Source organism: Heterocephalus glaber, unplaced genomic scaffold (genome assembly GCF_053883595.1).
Source record: "Heterocephalus glaber isolate CG9 unplaced genomic scaffold, H.glaber_assembly_v1.0 deba00001760, whole genome shotgun sequence".
NCBI classification, from domain to species: Eukaryota; Metazoa; Chordata; class Mammalia; order Rodentia; family Bathyergidae; genus Heterocephalus; species Heterocephalus glaber.
Genome location: NW_028258457.1, coordinates 1,641,828 through 1,659,656, shown reverse-complemented (window position 1 = coordinate 1,659,656; position 17,829 = coordinate 1,641,828). Strand labels below are relative to the sequence as shown.

General features: G+C 48.3%; 1 protein-coding gene and 1 pseudogene across 1 annotated transcript; one reads left to right on the top strand and one right to left on the bottom strand.

Annotated features, from left to right (window-relative positions):
• Window positions 1–11,437: 11,437 nt before the first annotated feature.
• Window positions 11,438–14,195, bottom strand: LOC147821162 (uncharacterized; annotated as a pseudogene).
• Window positions 14,098–17,757, top strand: Ndufb7 (NADH:ubiquinone oxidoreductase subunit B7). The gene is made up of 3 exons (XM_004872505.4): window positions 14,098–14,305; window positions 17,269–17,437; window positions 17,571–17,757. The coding sequence occupies exons 1-3, from the start codon at window positions 14,194–14,196 to the stop codon at window positions 17,701–17,703; spliced, it is 414 nt and encodes a 137-aa protein (XP_004872562.2). The 5' UTR covers window positions 14,098–14,193; the 3' UTR covers window positions 17,704–17,757.
• Window positions 17,758–17,829: the final 72 nt, after the last annotated feature.

The following is a 17,829-nucleotide window of genomic DNA, read 5'->3' as shown; positions in this document are numbered from 1 at the left end:
TCTCAGCACTCAGGAGGCTAAACCAGGAAGATTGCTGTCAGTTATTGAGGGTAACCCGAGCCACATAGTTCAAGGCCAGCCTGGATACACAGTGAGACCCTGTCTCAAAAAATATATATATATCATCAAGGGGTTACTCTACCAATGACAAAGTTCTCATGATGCAATCATGTCTTTAGGAGTCTCTTGATCCAATCAAGTTGGGAATTGAGATGAGCTGTCTCAGGGTTGCAGCTCAGTGGTAGAACACACGCTTACCACACATGAGGCCCTGGGTTCAAACCCCACCACTAACACAATAGCAGTATCAAAGCAGGAAACTGAGGACCTCAGCACAGATAACACTTTAACACGAACATAGGAGCAAAAGTGCCGCAGTCCAGCTCCAGTGGCTTTAGGTCCTGAGAGGAGGTGTGGAGTCAGCGACGAGAGAATGAGACAGACACTGAGTGGAGGGTCGGCAGCTCAGCTTGCCCATCTGAGTTACACCGAAATCACTTTACTTATATATACTTTGATTACACAGGCTTTGGTAAGCAGTGGGTCCATACACAGTGTGTTTTCATACAGAGTTAAAGAAAAGCTGATATCGTCTCAAAAACTATTTTAGACCACCCAGTTCTAGATACTCTTCCCCGTGCTACGTGAACCCTTGCTAACTTATCAGATTTACATTGGAGGAACAAGAAGCATTTTAGAAAGGTCACACTACCTCATTAGGCCAAGTTTCATGGGATCTCATTGTTGTGTGCCCTGCGGGTGTTGGCCAAGGGTGACCAGGTGCCAGACAGTGGGGCGCCTGCGTCCTGAATTTGTTATGTCCCAGTCTCTCTCTGTACAGTCAGGGCCTATGGATGTCACGTCCCCACTACTCATGGAGGTATGAGTGAGGGGCTTTTCTGTAAATGGATTTACAATTTCTTCCTGTAATCCTGGCCTAGTAACCATTTCCGAAATAATGACTTTTATCCTTTTCAGTGATTTCCCGGGGAGTACAGCACCGAGGGAATCACTACCATGGAAAGCAAAAGCAAAAGATGGAGTCGTGGTTTCAGCCATAGTCTCGGTTTCACGGGAACTGTGTCAAGCAGCGAGATTGTGACCATGGCCTGCGCCACAAAAGCAGCTTTTAAAGATGCCAGCGGCTCAGCAAGTGACTCCTGTCAGTCTGGAGAGCCTTGAATAGAAGTTTGCACTTCCTTATATACCTCTTTTTATATCTATGAAGCTTAATTCCATTGGAATTTCCCTGGGAATATAGCAAGCAAGATTTACACAAAGCAGAGCAGTGGAGAGGGGAGAGCAAAGAGTTCTGGCAGGTCTTTCTGAGTCCATTATGCTCCTTCGGTGACAGATTACAGAACATGTCTGGCTACTCAGGTACTTTCTACAAAGAGAACAGTTACCTAGTTAACCCATAGTTGCTTAATAACACAGTTAACCCATTATTGCCTAGTAACAGCTCATAGTTGTGCAGTTCCACATGGAGGGGTGGTCTCCTCTCAGTAGCATCAAAAGGAACAAAATGCTTAGGAATACATTTAACCAAAAAAGTATAAGGCCTATACACTGAAAGCTATGGAACACTGTGAAAGGAAATTAAGTCCCAAATAAATGGAATGACATCCATGTTTGTAAGTAGGAAGAGTTATTGTTAATGGACTGGTAGAGCCTTTGCCTTGCATGTTCTGGGCTCTGGGCTCCATCCTCAACACTGAAAAATATATATATATACAGTGTAACTCAAAGCAATCTACAACCCAATATATTTTCTATCACAATCCCAATGGCTTTTATTGCAGACATAGAAAACTGATCCTAAAATTGATGGATTTGCACAGAACTCCAGATAACCAAAACAATTATCTTAGTCTTTTCAGGCTACTATGACAAAAATGCCATAAACCTGCTGGCTTAAACAACAAACATTAATGCTCACAATTCTGGAGGCAAAGAAGTCCAAGATTGGGGTGCTAGAAAATTGGAGATTGCTTGTTTCCTGGTTCATTGATGATCATTTTCAGTGTGCTCACAGGACAGAAGTAGAGAGTTCTTTGGGTTCTCCTTAATGACTGACATGGTGACTCATACCTGTAATTCCAGAATTCTGGAAAGCTGAGGCAAGAGAGTCATAAATTTGAGCCCAGCCTGGGCAATTTACTGGCTTAGACTCTGTCTCAAAGAAATGAAAAAAAGTCTGGAGATTTAGCTCAGTGCAAAGGCCCTGGGTTCAATCTCCTGTGCCACAAAAAGTTAAAAAAAAATTAAGGAGCAGTCAGATGTGGTGGTCCACCACAGCATTTGGGAGGCTGAGGCAAGAGGATCACCATAAGTTCAAGGCCAACCTGGGTTGCATAATGAGACTCTGTCTCAAAAAAAAAGAAAAAAAATACAAAGGGGGTGGGAAGACCAAGCCTCCCCAAGGGTACCCGGAGAGGGATTCTTTTAATCCATATAGTCCTTCATAAATGAGTTGATTCCCCCAATAAAGAACAGGAGACAGAGAGCCAATTATCAGAGTAAGGGCCGCATCAGAGCAGTAGAGTTGGAACCAGAGCACCAGAGCCCCAGAGCCCCAGAGTTCAAGAGCTGTGTGTCTCTTTACTCGTTCAGCAAGAACAGCACAAACAGCTAAACAGTATTCTTTAGTTCATAACAGTTATAGTCCCTTATCAGCTTACTGGGACATGGTGAGACAAAACACATACTGCATGACCCCTTGCCTATGCCAAATGTGCATGGTTAAGTATGTTAAGCCATTCTTAGATAACTGTGGCCCATTATGAGCATGTGCCTGACAGTGAGGTTATGTCCTTAAATGTCCTCAGGTGCACTTCCGTCTTCTGGGATTTGAGTATAATCAGAAGTGGTACCCCACAGTCATAAATTTTATATGTGAGAAATCTACTCTCATGACTTAATCATCTCCTAAATACACAACCTAATGATATAGGAGAAATATAACTCCCAACCTACTAGATGTCAGATGTGCTGAGTTCATGTCCCCTGAAATGGAAGAATGAATTCCAAAGCAAAAAAGAAGTTAAGAGCAGGAAAGGTTTATTGGAGACTAGTAATAGCTCCTGAGAGTCAAGGGGTCCCAATTGAGTTGCCACCAATACCCTTTCAGAGTAGTTTATACAGCAAAGTCACAATGTGGGTACAATGTGGGCCAAATTATAACGAATTTATAGGATTACAAGTATAGGGGCTTAGCTAATATTGATCCAGTGAGGAAGCAGGGCATGTAGCAAGGTCATATGTTTAGTATTATAACCTCACTTATCAATGAGCCCTGAAACAACAGTTTTGAGAAGGGAAGGGTCCAGATGTCCTGGTCGTCCACCTGGATATCTGATACATATCTAGACTTAAAGTGATACCAGTTATAGTGTAACCTCATTTCCATTTATCCCTTAAGGAAGTATGCAAGTCTGGACATTGTGACTTTGTCTTGAGGCCTGGCCTTCAGATGCGCCTCCAGCCCAATTCTGATGTCTTTATTTTTCACTAACTTCCTTGAGAGCTCAGTCCCTCTCTGACTGTATATTAATTTCTATCTTAGTTCTCTATAATACTGTCATGTCTAGCGAGAGTTGTGCACCATGCCATGCTATGCCACACTGTAACGTCCAGGGATGGGCAGCAAGCCCCTGCTCTGCCGTGTCATACAACTGCTCTGCTGGAACATGCAGCTCCAGCAGTCCTAAACCTAAAATTGATAAAGAACTAAAGAAACTGTTTAGAATAGAAGAAGACAATTTATTTGAAGATGGGGGAAAGAGGAAGAGAGAGATGACAGACAGACACTCTGGATGAGTAGGGAAATAGTGAATTGCTCATGAATTTCTTATCTGTAGCTCCTTTTAGTGAGATCTTTGTTCCACATAGGCTCTTGAGCACAGTTGAGAAAATGACAATTTGTGGTGGCTATTAATCTATTACCATTAACCATGTGAATTAAATCAAAATCTAGGACCAGCCCAAAGTATATTTACAGGGAATAAACCCTTCCATATAGCAACTTTACCCTTCGGATGGGGAGTTAGAAGGAGTTGGGGAGGGAAGGATAGGCAGAAGGAGAGGGAAAGGTTAGCAGTGAGGCCAGAGGACACAGGAAGATCATGCAAACTCCAGGGAACTGTTGAAGACAAGAGGAAAACACAGAATGAAAGAACAAAGACAAGAACAGAACAACCTAACAGCAATAGGGAAGCTAGAAACTGTAACAAAAAGGGAGATGAAGAACAATGTGGGAGAGTCAGAGCACGAGTGAGAGGAAGAGAGAAAGGAAAGTAAAAAAAAAAATTGAAAATACAGAAAAAATGAAAAATTAAAATTAAAAATAAGAGAAAAAATAATTTTGAAAATAAAAATGAAGGGCCTCCTTCAGGGTATGTTTCTGCTGTCACAATAGACAATGTGGGCAGCAGTGTGCAGATCGAAGTCAATGAGTCTCAGCAAGTCAGTCACAGACCCGTGAGATTCAGGCAGATTTCTGGCTGCATGGCCCAAGTTGAGCTCCCTGACCTCCTGCCAGGTTGAACTCTGCAAGGTTCTACTGCAGGTTCCAGCTGCCCTTCCCCTGAAGATAGTCCAGGTTCCGATGGGAGGGGGTGATTCCTCCAACTTACCAACTACAGTGGTCTGGTGTGCCTTTATTGCAGAGATTCTCTTTACTTTTCCAGTGGGCTTCAGTTTCCATCAAGGAGCCTGAGAGAGGCCCTCTCTCTGTTGTTCACTTCTGCTCTGTCTTCTAGAGCTCAGGACAATGGCCTTTATGACCCCCTGTGCCTCTGTAGTGTGGAGCCAGGTACAGGTGCAGTCCAGAGGTGGAGGGAGCGGTGCGCTGCACGGGGCAACCCACGTAGGCTCTTGAAATCTGATTGGCTCCCTGGCTTGTCTTTCATCCTAACCTTGGATTTCTTTCTTTCTTTTCTTTTTTTTTTTTTTCAGACAAAGGTCTCACTTTGTACTTTAGGCTGGCCTTGAACTCACTATGTAGCCCAGGCTGCCCTCAAAGTCTTGGCAATCCTCCTGCCTCAGCCTCTGGAGTGCTAGGATTATTGGCATGCACCACCACTTGGGGTTTAACCTTGGATTTTTTCAGCCTTGTGACCTTTCCCTGTCCTTTGGTGTAGGGTAAGATTATGGGTGGGAGCCTTATGGACAGATAGTTTAGGCTAAAGGATTAAGTAAAGGGGAAGTTTGTGATTCTTATGCCAATCCCACTACCTAGGAACTTCCTAGTTCTGAATTATTTGCCTTTGTCTTCCTAATTGCTTGAGTTTAGCTGCCTTTGTCTTTCTAATTCCTCAGAGTTTAGTTGCCTTTGCCCTTTTATTACTGGAGTCTGGTTGCAGCGGTCAAAACTACCTTATTAATTTTTTTTGGTACCAGGGATAGATCTCAGGACCTTGTGCCTGTGAGGCCCCACTGAGCTAAATCCCCAGCCCACGTTATTCATTTTTTTTTTTTGGTACCAGGGATCGAACTCAGGTCCTTGCACTTGCGCAGCTGGCAGGGAATCCACTGAGCTAAATCCCCGGCCCCTTATTAATTTTTAATAAAGCTCAGTGAGGCCTTCCTCCTATCTTCTCCCTATCTACAGTGCCCCTGTCCCTACAATACTAATACTGTGATAGCCAACCCAGCTCCATCTTGAACCTCACCACCATTGTGTGCTGGACAAAGCACCCAAAACTCACATCCTGTGTGGCAGAGAACTTGCTGCAACAGCAAGATATTGTTTTTGTATTGTTTTGTAGCTCACCCTGTGAGACCAAAGCGACTCCATTTTGCTAAAATCCACCATTCCCCTAGCCTCTCAAATTAATGGTTAAAATGTGCCTGCTCTGGGACAAAAGACACAATCTGTGCCGAAGCAAAGTTCCTAATTTAATTACTCAACCATCTGTTTGCCTAGGAAAAGAACGTTCCGGGCCCCCATCCATAGAACAATCTGTAGATGTGCTGACTGTCAGTACATAATGGTCGTGACTATTAGTCAGTGTGTCTGCTGACCATCAGTACGTGACAGTCGGCTACTAACCTTTGTCCCTCTTTTCCCTCGTAAAACCTACACGTAGCCACCCCTCAACCCCCGATGTACCTAGCCAATCAGAAATGTACACTTCATGCTTGCTAATTGTCAACCAATCATGTAACTGCTAAGTGAAAAATCTCCAAACCTTGCTGTAACCTCTATAAAAACCCCGCTAATTTGAAATTCGGGGCTCTCAGTTCTGATCCGCTGCGTCGGTGACAGTTGGGAGCCCCTGCTCGGACTTGAATAAACGACCCTTGTGTGCTTGCATTGGGAACGGCTTCCTGGTGGTCTTTGGGACTTCACAATCTGGGCACAACAACCCAGTATGTGAAACTTCCTTTTGCCCCCACTAACCTGGCATGGTTCTGCTTCTGTAAAATTCCGCTTGCTCAGCCCTTGGGCCTTCCCCAACTGAAAGCATGGTTTAAAAGGAGACACCAAATTGCATATCCCCATTACATCAATATTACCTAAGTGACTGCACTTGTCCTAATCTTATTGATTGTTCATAGTTTTGTCCACCTAGTGACTTCTCATTGGATCAATATTACCTAAGCAACTGTACTTGTAATCTTACTAGTTGACTATAGTTTTGTCCCACCTTGAATCCACCTCACCTCATGGCTTTGTCCCATAAAACACCTTTGAGAAGTTGGGTGAACAGGCAACCTATTTTCTGGTCCCCCTTCTGTCTCTCTTATACAGAAGGTATCTTTCTCTCAATAAATTTTTCCTACTCTTAACCTCTGTTGTTCCTAGAATTTATTCTTCAATTTTAGAGAACATGAACTTGCATTTCTGATATCTAGTAGGTTTGGGAGTTGCATCTCTTTCCCTTATATCAACATTATGGGGGCCCAGGGATTAAGCTCAGTGGCACAGCTCCCACCTTGCAAGAGCAAGGTCCTGAGTCCGATCCTCAATACCACAAAAAAAAAAAAAATTATGTTATTGTAACAGCAAATGGAAAACACCAAAAGGCACCCAGGACATGGAGGCAGAAGGCAAACTTTATTTATGCCGAAGGGCCTGGTCAGGATAGTGACAGGTCTCCCACTACCTCAGCAGCTATTACGTATAGTAGCTGCCCTCTTCCTATCATGCCTTGCCCCCTCCCCTGTGTGACATCATGCCAAGATGGTTGCTCCTACCAAAGAATAAACCCTTCTTCCCAGCATCCCCCTGTTCCCACCTAGAAAGTAACCAAATACTCGCTCACCTCCTACCATCTAGTGATGTCACCGGCTTCTCCATTCCCTAATCACTACCTCACTCAACCCCGCCTCAGCCCCTACAAATCCCACCCCAGTCTCTATAAAAGACTCTCCCTGCCCCGGCCATATTGCTTTTGTCTCTCCTTTGTTCAGAGACAGCCCAGCAGATCTAATTCCCTAATAAAGGCTTGTTGTGGCCTGGTCTGGTCTTGGTTTTTGGCCCTTTTACCTGACAGTTTATGCAGGATATACTGAACTCTCTACAAGTCATTTGTTACATTTGTTTCTCACGATGTACTGATAAAAGATGTACTGAATAAAAGGTGCGGTAAGCTGGGGGCTTTCATCTTTGCTGCCCAGAGCAGCACTGATCAGACCCAAAGCTCAGCTTATTCTCAGTCTCATTTTCCTACCTTTCCTGTAATTCACCTTGTGCTGCTGTGGCTTACAGGAGACTAGGACTTACTGCAGAGGTTCTAGTAACGTCCCCTTTCCCTGTTCCCTACAAGGTATCAGGAATTTTAGGCTGTCATAGACCCTGTTTACAGGAACAGTTGTCAACTTTATCAGGACCAGGGCAGAGGTTAGCCTTGAAGGAGAGTAGATTCCTGAGAAACCAGGACATCACAGAACTGTTAGCAAGAATCCTATTTACCTTATCTGTAGCAGAGCAGAGACCCGCAACTGCAGGGGGGTGGAATGTAAGGGGAAGCTGCCTGAAGCTAGGAGAGACTGCTTAAGGCTATGGAGAAACTAATTCTCTTAAATTCTGCTTTAGCTATGCACTGTGTAGCCCACACTGGCCTTGAACTCACAGTGATCCTCCTGCCTCTGCCTCCCAAGTGCTGGGATTACATGCATGTGCCACCATGCCTGACTTAATTTTGTTTTCTGACAATGGGAAATAGATAGCTGGTCCTGGTCCCTCTTCCTGACGAGTTCCTGCCTTTGGAATTATCTAAATACTAGGGGTATTAGGAACAACTTGGCTTTCTTTCTTTTTTTTGTATCAGGGATCAAACTCAGGACCTTGGGCTTGTGAGGCAGGATCAGCACCACTGAGCTAAATCCCCGGCCCAATTTAGCTATTCTTGACAAGTCCTTTTAACCTACAGCTGAGTTTATCCGCAGCCTTTTTGTTTCATTTTGTTTTTAGCACAAGGTCCCGAGTTCGATCCCTGGTACCAAAAAAACCCACAAACATTTAGGGCCTGGGATTTAGCTCAGTGGCACTGTGCCTGCATGTGCAAGGTCCTGAGTTTGCTCTCCGGTACCAACAAATAAATAGATAAATAAATAATAGTATCGACTCATTTTGCTTGTAGGCAAGGTTTTGCTAGGTTGCCAGGTGGGACTCAAACCTGTGAGCCTCCTGCCCAGCCCCCTGAGTGCTTGCATCAGAGGCATGTGCCACCACACATGGCCAAGACTGAGTTTATGCTAATGAGGTTGCCTGGGTGGAGCCTGAGTCAGTTTTGAAACGGGCTGGAAGCTGACATGGTGGTGCTGTCATGCTAGCACTTAGGAAGCTGAGGCAGGAAGGTGCTACATTCAAGGCCAGTCTGAGCTACACAGTGAGTTTAAGGCCAGCTTGAACTGTAGAGCAAAAGTCTGTCTCCAAAATCAAAACAAGGGCTGGGGATTTAGCTCAGTGGTTCTGGCGCCTGCCTCACAAGCACAAGGTCCTGAGTTCGATCCCTGGTACCAAAACAAAACAAAACAAAAAAGCATAGGTACTGGTGTGCCAATAGGGGAAGGGAGTTGGCATCTTCAACAGCACCCCAACCTCCATGGAGAAGAAGGGCTGGAGAGCCAGTGAGCAGGGATGTAATCACACCTATTTTTAAAAAAAACTGAACTCGTAAGGGCCAGGGATTTAGCGCAGTGATTTCGCCACCTGCTGCACAAGCGCAAGGACCGGAGTTCGATCCCTGGTACCAAAAAAAAAAAAGTCTCAGCTGAGAAATGTAGGCAATACTAACAAAAAAACAAAAAACTTCTATAAAAAAAAAAAACCCTAAATAATAAGATTCAGGGACCAGGCCTTTAGCTCAGTGCCACCGTGCCTACCTTGCAAGCGCAAGGCCCTGAGTTCGATCCTGATGCGGGGCGGCGGGGTGGGGGATAATAATAATGAGATTCAGGAATCACCTCAAAAACCAGTTATAAACATTTAGAGGGCGTCTGGGAGGGACCTACATCCAAGAGCAGTCAGCGCGATATCTGATCCTGAAGGCGCCCGGGGTTTACTTCTCTTTGATTGACATCCTAAATTCTAAAGAAATTATTACTAAATGATCTAGATACTAACATCTGGGGTCAGCCAGTCCCGGAAAACGGAACAGGCCAACACAAGTCAGTTATCTTTAGATTTCCAGGCTCAGAACATCTGGTGACCTTCAGACAACCCTGGAATATGAGAGAACGTCAAGGAGGATTCTCAGACTGCTCTGTGGGTGCGCGCCTGTCATCCCAGCACTCGGAAGGCTGAGGCAGGAGGATCACAAGCTCCAGCCCTGCCTGGGTAACTTAACTTATGGAGACCCTGTCACAAAATTTTTAAAGGGCTCGGAGTGCAGCTTAGTGTGAAGGCCCTGGGCTCAACCCCTAGTACCGCAAAGAATTTTTTGAAAAAGGAAGCTCATTTCAGAGATTCTTGGTTTGACAGGTTTCCCTGCAACTAGCCCTACTCAAGACCGTGAACTTGGAGGGGACTCAGCGAGCTCGGACTTCGCGGGGAGATAGCCCTGCGCCCAGGCGATGTCCACGTGGCCACCAGATGGCGGCAGAGAGCCAGGACGCAGTTGCCGCGCGACCTGCAGACGTGCGTAATAAAATTTTAAAATACAAGATTTAGGTAAAAAAACAAAGCACAGGTAGCCATTTGCCTTGCCTCAGACACTAGCCAAAGACACTAATACAGGATTACATAAATGAGGACAATGACTTTTTATGTTTAAAATAGTATCAAATGAAAAATATGCATACTTTCACCTAAAAATATTGCATTTAAGAGTATATTTGATCCAGGCACGAAGGCGCACACCTGTCATCCCAGCACTCGGGAGCCTGAGGCAGGAGGATCATGGCAAGTTTGAGGCCAGCCTGGGCTACATAGTGAGTTCAAGCCAGGCTGAATTACATAGCAAAACCCTGTCTCACTTAAAAAAAACAAAACAAAACCCAAAACGACAAAGGTGTAAGGTCAGACCGAGATACAATTTAGACCTCCGAAGCAGGCAAAGTCTAAGCAACATGTGATGTGTTTATTGCCATCTGGGTGCAAACGGACCAAGGATGAGAAGACCATTAGCACTTGCAGTTGATATAGGGTAGTTTAGGTAGAGTTAGTGGCCGAGAGGGTGGAAAATTTTAGAGTTCCGTGGGTGATGGACCTGGGGCTGGCTGATAAACAGGACCGTGGTAGGAGCAGCAGGGCAGCTGCTAGCTCCCTGTTATCGCTGTCCTCCTGCAGATGCAGGCTGCAGGTCGGCTTGGGTGGGAGTCTGGTTCTGGGGTCTGTCAAAAAGGAACTGTGGGGCCGGGGATTTAGTTCAGTGGGTTCACCGCCTGCTACGCAAGCGCAAAGACCCGAGTTCGATCCCCAGTACCAAAAAAAAAAAAAAAAAGGAACTGTGCATATCTGCCCACAGCAGGTGGAGGGTGGCCCGGGTGCCTAGGAAATTTTTCACCCCACGCTCTCAGTGGCCTGACGGATCTCAGCCTGCACAGGGGTCTTAGAAAATTTCCGGAGACAGCCAGTAGTAACATTGCCAGTAGTTACATTGAAGTATAATATGAAAAATAAGGGTTTTTTCTTCTTTTAATTTTTAGTAATGTATGTGTTTTCTGTTTTGGGTTTTTTTTTGGGGGGGGGTACTGGGGATTGAACTCGGGTCCTTGCACTTGCACAGCAGACAGCAAAACCACTGAGCTAAATCCCCAGCACCAATGTGCATGTTTTCTGTTTTGAGTTTTATCTTTTCCTTAGAAAAATGTATTATTTACACTGTGCTGATTTATCTCCTCCAAACACAACCTCTAATAGGCAGTTAGAGAAGTGGCACACAGTGTAAAAATATGTAGGCACTGTACCGGTTTATCCAATTATATCTGAAATTTTTTCACACCCCAAACCAGGTACACTACAGATAACTGAGGTAGGGTAGGTGGAGGGGGCATCTAGATGAAGTGTTTATCCTGATGGGAATATCTTGTCTTAGACTCTAAACAGGATATTGGGGTTATGCGTTTGGCAGCTGATTGGCACATGGGACGATTACATAAAGTCCACATCTAACTACAGCATGTCTTCAAACTTTATCTTGTCACAAGTTCAAGGGCTGGGGATTTAGCTCAGTGGTTCCAGTGCCTGCCTTGGAAGCACAAGGACCCGAGTTCAATCCCCGGTACCAAAAAACAAAAGAAAGTGTACAAGTTCATAAAGATGCAGACCTGGAAGCTATGAGGTCAAAATGGCCAGAATGCAACTGTATGTTGCACTGTGTAAAACCAAATGAACTGTCTTGCACAGCCCTGGCTGTCTCTCAACCAAAAACATTCAAAAGAAAACCTCGAGTATGCTGAGAGGTAATTTTCAGAATACTTGGGTACCTTTATTCCTGAATATGAAATATTATTTTTTCAAACAGTAGCAAAGTTTTATTGAAGGTAGGAAAAGATATAGGCTTGCTAAGCAAGTTCAGGGCATGTCGAAGTAGGAAAAGTACACCCTATAGAGTGAGGGTGGGTCACCGTGGAGTAGAGAACACAGTGCCCCTGAATACCAAATATTAAGGTTCATCTCCATGATCACTTCTTGAAATAAGCACACAGGGCAACTCATTAGAGATTGCTCATTACAAATACTGAGCTCTTGAGTTCAGGGGGCTGGGGTTCTAGACTATCCAGGGCTGAGACGACTCTGAGAAGGGCCAACATTTATAGCTCTAAGTCTTATCCTCGTTCTGGGTACATTTCAGTTCTTCTCCAAGTCCGCTTTGCTCCAATTCAGCAACGACAGACATATATTTGAACTCATTTGGTCTGAAGTTAAATGTCTCCATTAACCCATCAGTCTCTTTACAATCAGTGGCATAGAAGAGCTGGACTTTGATGCACAGTGCCTCAGCAACATTCAGAAATGTGGAATCCATTTCTGCTGTCATCAGCACTATGCCCTTTTCTTCCTTAAGTTCTGGGTAGTGATACAAAATCAACTGGCTGGCTGCAGTGTCCCCTCGGGTCTAAGTATTTTTAAGTGCTGGGCCAGGAATTTAGCTCAGTGGTTCTGCCGCCTGCCCTGAGAACGCAAGGACCCGAGTTCGATCCCCGGTACCAAAAAACAAAAAACCTAAATAAATATTTTTAAGTGCAGTGGTGTGGAGTTCAGTACCTATTCATTGTCCACCAAAGAACTCAAAACCTTCCCTTCTTGGCAGTGCACACAGAAATGTTGGGCAGGATTTGATCTAAAACCAGACTCCTCTCTAAGAATGACTACGTGGGCCAGGGATTTAGCTCAGTGGTTCCGCCACCTGCCTAGCAAGCCCAAGGTCCAGAGTTCAATCCCTGGTACAAAAAAAAAAAAGAATGCATAGATGGTATCTTTTGCTGCAAAAACTGCCAAATCTGTTTTATTTCTTCTGTAGTTTTGTCTTTCACCACCTTAGGGTTAAAGACTCAACTGACAATCTTGTCTTTGGTGAATCCCATGCTCTTTTGCTGTTTCCCCAAGGCATCTGTCTTCTGCTCCACACATTTGACGTACCGCCTTGCCTAGAGGGCCCCACTGGCTGCTTCTGAAACTTCCTGCACTTCTCCAGCCCGGAATCCAGAACAGCGGGCTCAGATCTGCGCAATTGCTGGATCTTGTCCCCGGAGCGATCATAGAAGGGTTTGGCCTAGAGCTCAGCCGCGAACCCGCTGCCGTCCGCTCCCCTAGAGAGCTGGCCCGAGCCTCGGGGTACAGGGAACACGCGCAGCTGTGCAGGTGAAACAAACCGTAGGCCCAGGACCCTGCTGTGCAATCTGCATAGGCTTCGTACATGTGCTGCCGAACCAAGCACTACCTGCAAATTTCGGTAGAGGCCGCTCCACCAGCAGCCGCTATTGTCGCCCCCGTCTCCCACACCTCCTCTGAATAGTCGGCCGCAGACCCTGGTCCCAGTGTCTCCTCCATTGCCCTCCGGCCCCGCGACGCCCGCGATTCGCCACTGAAGTTCCTCACGCCCAAAGTTCCGGGCACAGGAGAGGGGCGAGGCCGATGGGGGGGGGGGGGGATAGGGTGGGGAAGGGGACGTTGGGACCCTCCGCTCCCATTCCTGTGTGAACTCCAGCAGCCTGCCGTCTTGGCTTTCTGTTGTTGTTGTTGTTGTTGTTGTTGTTGTTGAGACACGGTCTTGCTGTGTAGCCCAGGCTGGCCTGGAACTCGCGGCAATCCTGTCTCAGACTCCCCAGAACTGGGATTACAGGTGTGCTCCACCACGCTTGGTTTTTGGGGGGGATTTTTTTTTTGGCTTTTCTTTTTAAAATTACTATTTTCAGGCCTGGGATTTAGCTCAGTGGTTCTGCCGCCTGCCTCGCAAGCGCAAGGTCCCGAGTTCGATCCCCGGTACCAAAAACAATTACTATTTGCATCTATGCTGTAGACTTGGGCCCACATTGCTCTGTATCCTACACGCAGATGGATCGTGGACTCAGTGCGCCCACTCCATAGCGTTCAACCCAGTCCAATGCGACCAAGCCACACCGGCGCCGCCTCCACCCGGCCCGCAGGGGGCACCAGGCAAACAGGAAGTCCACGTTTTCATCTCTATGATCACCGAGGCGGCCGGAGTGACCCGGAAGTCGAGGCTGGAGAAGGGAGCAGTGCTTCCGGGTAGGAGTGAGGTGACCCTGGCTGCTGCAGTCACCTGCGGTGGAGCACCCATGGGGGCCCACCTGGTCCGACGCTACCTTGGCGATGCCTCGGTGGAGCCCGACCCCCTGCAGATGCCCACCTTCCCACCCGACTACGGCTTCCCCGACCGGAAAGAGCGCGGTGAGGCCCAGTGCGCAGGCGCGGCCAGCGGGCGCGGGGACCCCCCCCTCAACTCGGAGTCCCCCAGGGCTGATCGCGGCTGTGTCCTCACCCGGGGACCGGAGGACATACGCGACCGGCGAGACCCCTGGGGGCAAGAGAGAGGCGATCTGGAGCTGGTCTAGCTGGGCTTTGTTCCGGGGCAGCGGGGAGCCACTGAAGGGTTTATCACGGAAGGGGTACGATCGCTGTATCCCTGTTCAGAAGTCACTGACGTGTTCACATGTGCACCAGAGCCAGGCGTGGTGGCGCACCCCCGGAATCCCAGCACTTGCAGGCTGAGGCACGAGAATCTCTGGGAGTGCGAGCCCAGCCTGGGCTACATAGAGAGACCTTGTCTCAGAACAACAACAAAAAAAAAACAACATTTATTCACGAGAAAACGCTGGGCGAAGGCGCATGCCACGTGTTCTGTCCTGGAGTTGTACTTTGTGTATATTTTTGTTTTTGTTGTTTTCCAGTGCTGGGAATTGAACCTAGGGCCTTTTGAGTGTGAAGCATATGCACCATGAGTGACCTACACCCACAGCCCTCGTTGCTGTATCAGTAACAGAGGCACAAGGAGCACTGATTCCAGCCCCCAAAGTGGGCAGAAGAGATGCAGATTCTGTCTCCAGCAAACTTAGCCCAGGGGAGACAGGGGAACTGGTGGATCTTGGTGGCACCCCTGGGGGTGGGTCAAGGCTGGCCTCAGGAGGCAGAGACGGAGGGGCATGAGTAGGGACTGACCTCTGAGCCTCCAGTTGCTGACCTGCCCACCCTCATAAGCACCTGCAACCCCTGCTCCTCTCCTGTGGCCAAACCAAAAGACCTGGTGGCACCCGCCTTTGCTGAGTCTCCTGTCCTCTCCTGGTTTGCCTCCCTGCTGGACCCTTAATGTGTCCAACCTGCTTGGCCCTTCGCTGTACCTCTATCACTTTCAGGGCATTGAGGCTGCTGCTGCTTTTCTTTTCCTTTTTTGCAGGACTGGGGATTGAACCCAGAGCCTTCACACTGAGCTACCTCCTCCACTCCCACCCCCTTTCTTTGATACAGCCTTGCTAGGTTGCTAAGTTGCCTAGGCTGGATCTGGAACTTATGATCCTCCTGCCTCAGCCTCCCAAGTGCTGGGATCCCAAGCATGCACCAACACGCCCAGCTGCATCTTCTTGAGAAAACAGAAGCACTCAAAGAGAGCTCTTAGGCCTCCCTGTCCCCTCCCCATCATACCCTCAGATTCCTCATCTTTGCCTGATGTTTCAGATGATCGTCCCTCCCTGGCTGAGCCCCTGCTACACAGAAACCCTCTTCCTCCCTCCACCACCTCTCCTCAGACCCCAGGACTCTGCCGCAGCTTTTCTCATCAGCAATGTGTAAATACACTGGCAGCTTCCATCATTTTAAGTTTTCCTAGCCCATCTCCAGCTGTCCCCTGCCACCTCACTGGAAGGGGTCCAGTCACACGTGCTGACACCACCACCAGCCCCCAGTGTCAGCTCTGCTCTTAGCCTGACCTTGACCCCCGCCACCTCCTGGATGCCTCCAACCTGGCTCCCAGGGCTCCACCTCCCCGGTCATCCTTCCCATCTCCCCTTTCAGGCCCCAAAGCTCGGGCTTTCTCTGTTCTATCCACTGCACCTGCCAGTTCCCTGGCTCCCTGTGCCCTCTGCTTGCCAGTGCTCCTGTTTGATCTCCTGGGGACCTTGACCCTAAACTCCACACTCAGACCTCAATTTTTATGTTAATGGGCTCCTTGCATTCAGCGGGTACAGAACAGCTCTGATCTCCCTCTTGGGGTGTCCTGACACCTGTTCCCTCCCCTCAAGGCTCTTCCCCCAGCTCTCATCTAACTGAACCCTCACCTCCCATGGTCCCCTCCCAACACTCTCCCCTGCTTTATCTCCCTAATTCCTTTTTTCCTTTTTTTGGGAGGGGTGAGGCGTTGCTAGGTATGGAACCCCAGGCCTCTTGCATGCTAGGCAAGTGCGATGCACTGAGCTACACCCCCAGGCCTTTTATTTCTGGAGACAGGGTCTCACTAAGTTCTCAAGTTGCTCAGGCTGCCCTTGAACTAGTAATCCTCCTGCCTCAGCTGGGATGATAGGTGTGTGCCACTGTGTCCCACATCCTTCCGATTGATAGACCTGCAGCAACTGCTCTTCTGTGTGCTGTGTGCCTCCCTCCAGGGCAGGGCTACCTGTCTGTCACATTCTCCCAGTTGTATCTCCACCACTTAAGGCCATGCTTATGGCTCTGGGGTAGGGTGGGGACTGACCTGAGCCCCAGGCTGGTGGCTCCCAAAGGAGCTCCAAGTGGATACGGGTGTTGCTGGGTGGAGCCCCCAAATTGGGCTCAACTTACTGGATGACAATGGAAGCCATGGATAAGAATGGCAGAGGTTGGGCTGGGGATTTAGCTCATTGGCACAGTGCCTGCCTGGCAAGCCTGGAGGTCTGGGTTTGGGGTAGACTGGAGCCAAGAGAAAACCAAAAGAACCCTGGGGAGGATTCTTTGTAGGAGGAACCACAGGGAGAGGCTGAGGAAGTATTGCGTGACCCTGTGAGCTGTGTCTGAGCTGGTATGTATTTCTTTATGAGACAAGATCTCACTAAACTGCCAGGCTGGGGTTGAACTTGGAATCCTGCTGACTCAGCCTCCTAAGCAATGCCCAGTTTCTATAGAAGTTGAGGCTCAGAGGGGCAGGGACTGGGCCCCCACGGGAAGGGACTGTAGGAAGTGGGGGATCCCCAGCTGGGGTCCTGGGGGAGGGGCCTGGCAGGACTATCTGCGGCTGAGGCAGGAGCAGGAGCGCTGTCCTCTGGGTCCAGGATGCCGTTGTGCAAGTTAGGAGCCCCTTGTAGACACTATGTTGCTGTTGGGGGGACCCCGGGATAGGGCAGGCTAGGCTGCTGAGCTTGTTGCCTATTCCCCAAACCCTCCCACAGTGATGGTAGCCACACAGCAGGAGATGAACGATGCGCAGCTGATGCTCAGCCAGCGGGACTACTGTGCACACCACCTCATCCAGCTGCTCAAGTGCAAGCGTGACAACTTCCCCAACTTCCTAGCCTGCAAGCATGAGCGGCACGCCTGGGACTACTGTGAGCATCTCGAGTGAGTCCAGGCCGCTGGGGGGCAGGGAGGGACCCAGCTGCACACCTGGGGGTGGAGGTGGCAGGGCGGTGTCCATGTCCGTGGCAGGCTGCGCATCTGGAGCCTGAGCCTGAGCCCTGTCTCTTGTCCCCAGCTATGTGCAGCGGATGAAGGAGTTCGAGCGAGAGCGGCGGCTGCTGCAGCGAAAGAAGCGGCGGGAACAGCGGGAGGCTCGGGCAGCCCAGGGCCACGGCTCAGGAGAAGTGGCCCCTGAGGTGGCCCTGTAGCATCGCCCACCACCACATGGATGAGAAAAGAAATAAAAAGTGCCCAGCACTCAACCTGAGCCCCCTTCTTCCTGCAGTGCCGGACGGTGGGAGACAAGAGCAGCCCCAAAGAACACATGAGCAGAG

Bases quoted from the DNA above. Each gene is read 5' to 3' on its own strand.
- Ndufb7 (XM_004872505.4), top strand. From the start codon at position 14,194: ATGGGGGCCCACCTGGTCCGACGCTACCTTGGCGATGCCTCGGTGGAG. The intron at 14,306-17,268 runs GTGAGGCCCAGT...ACCCTCCCACAG, and splicing joins CCCCGACCGGAAAGAGCGCG to TGATGGTAGCCACACAGCAG. The intron at 17,438-17,570 runs GTGAGTCCAGGC...TCTTGTCCCCAG, and splicing joins GACTACTGTGAGCATCTCGA to CTATGTGCAGCGGATGAAGG.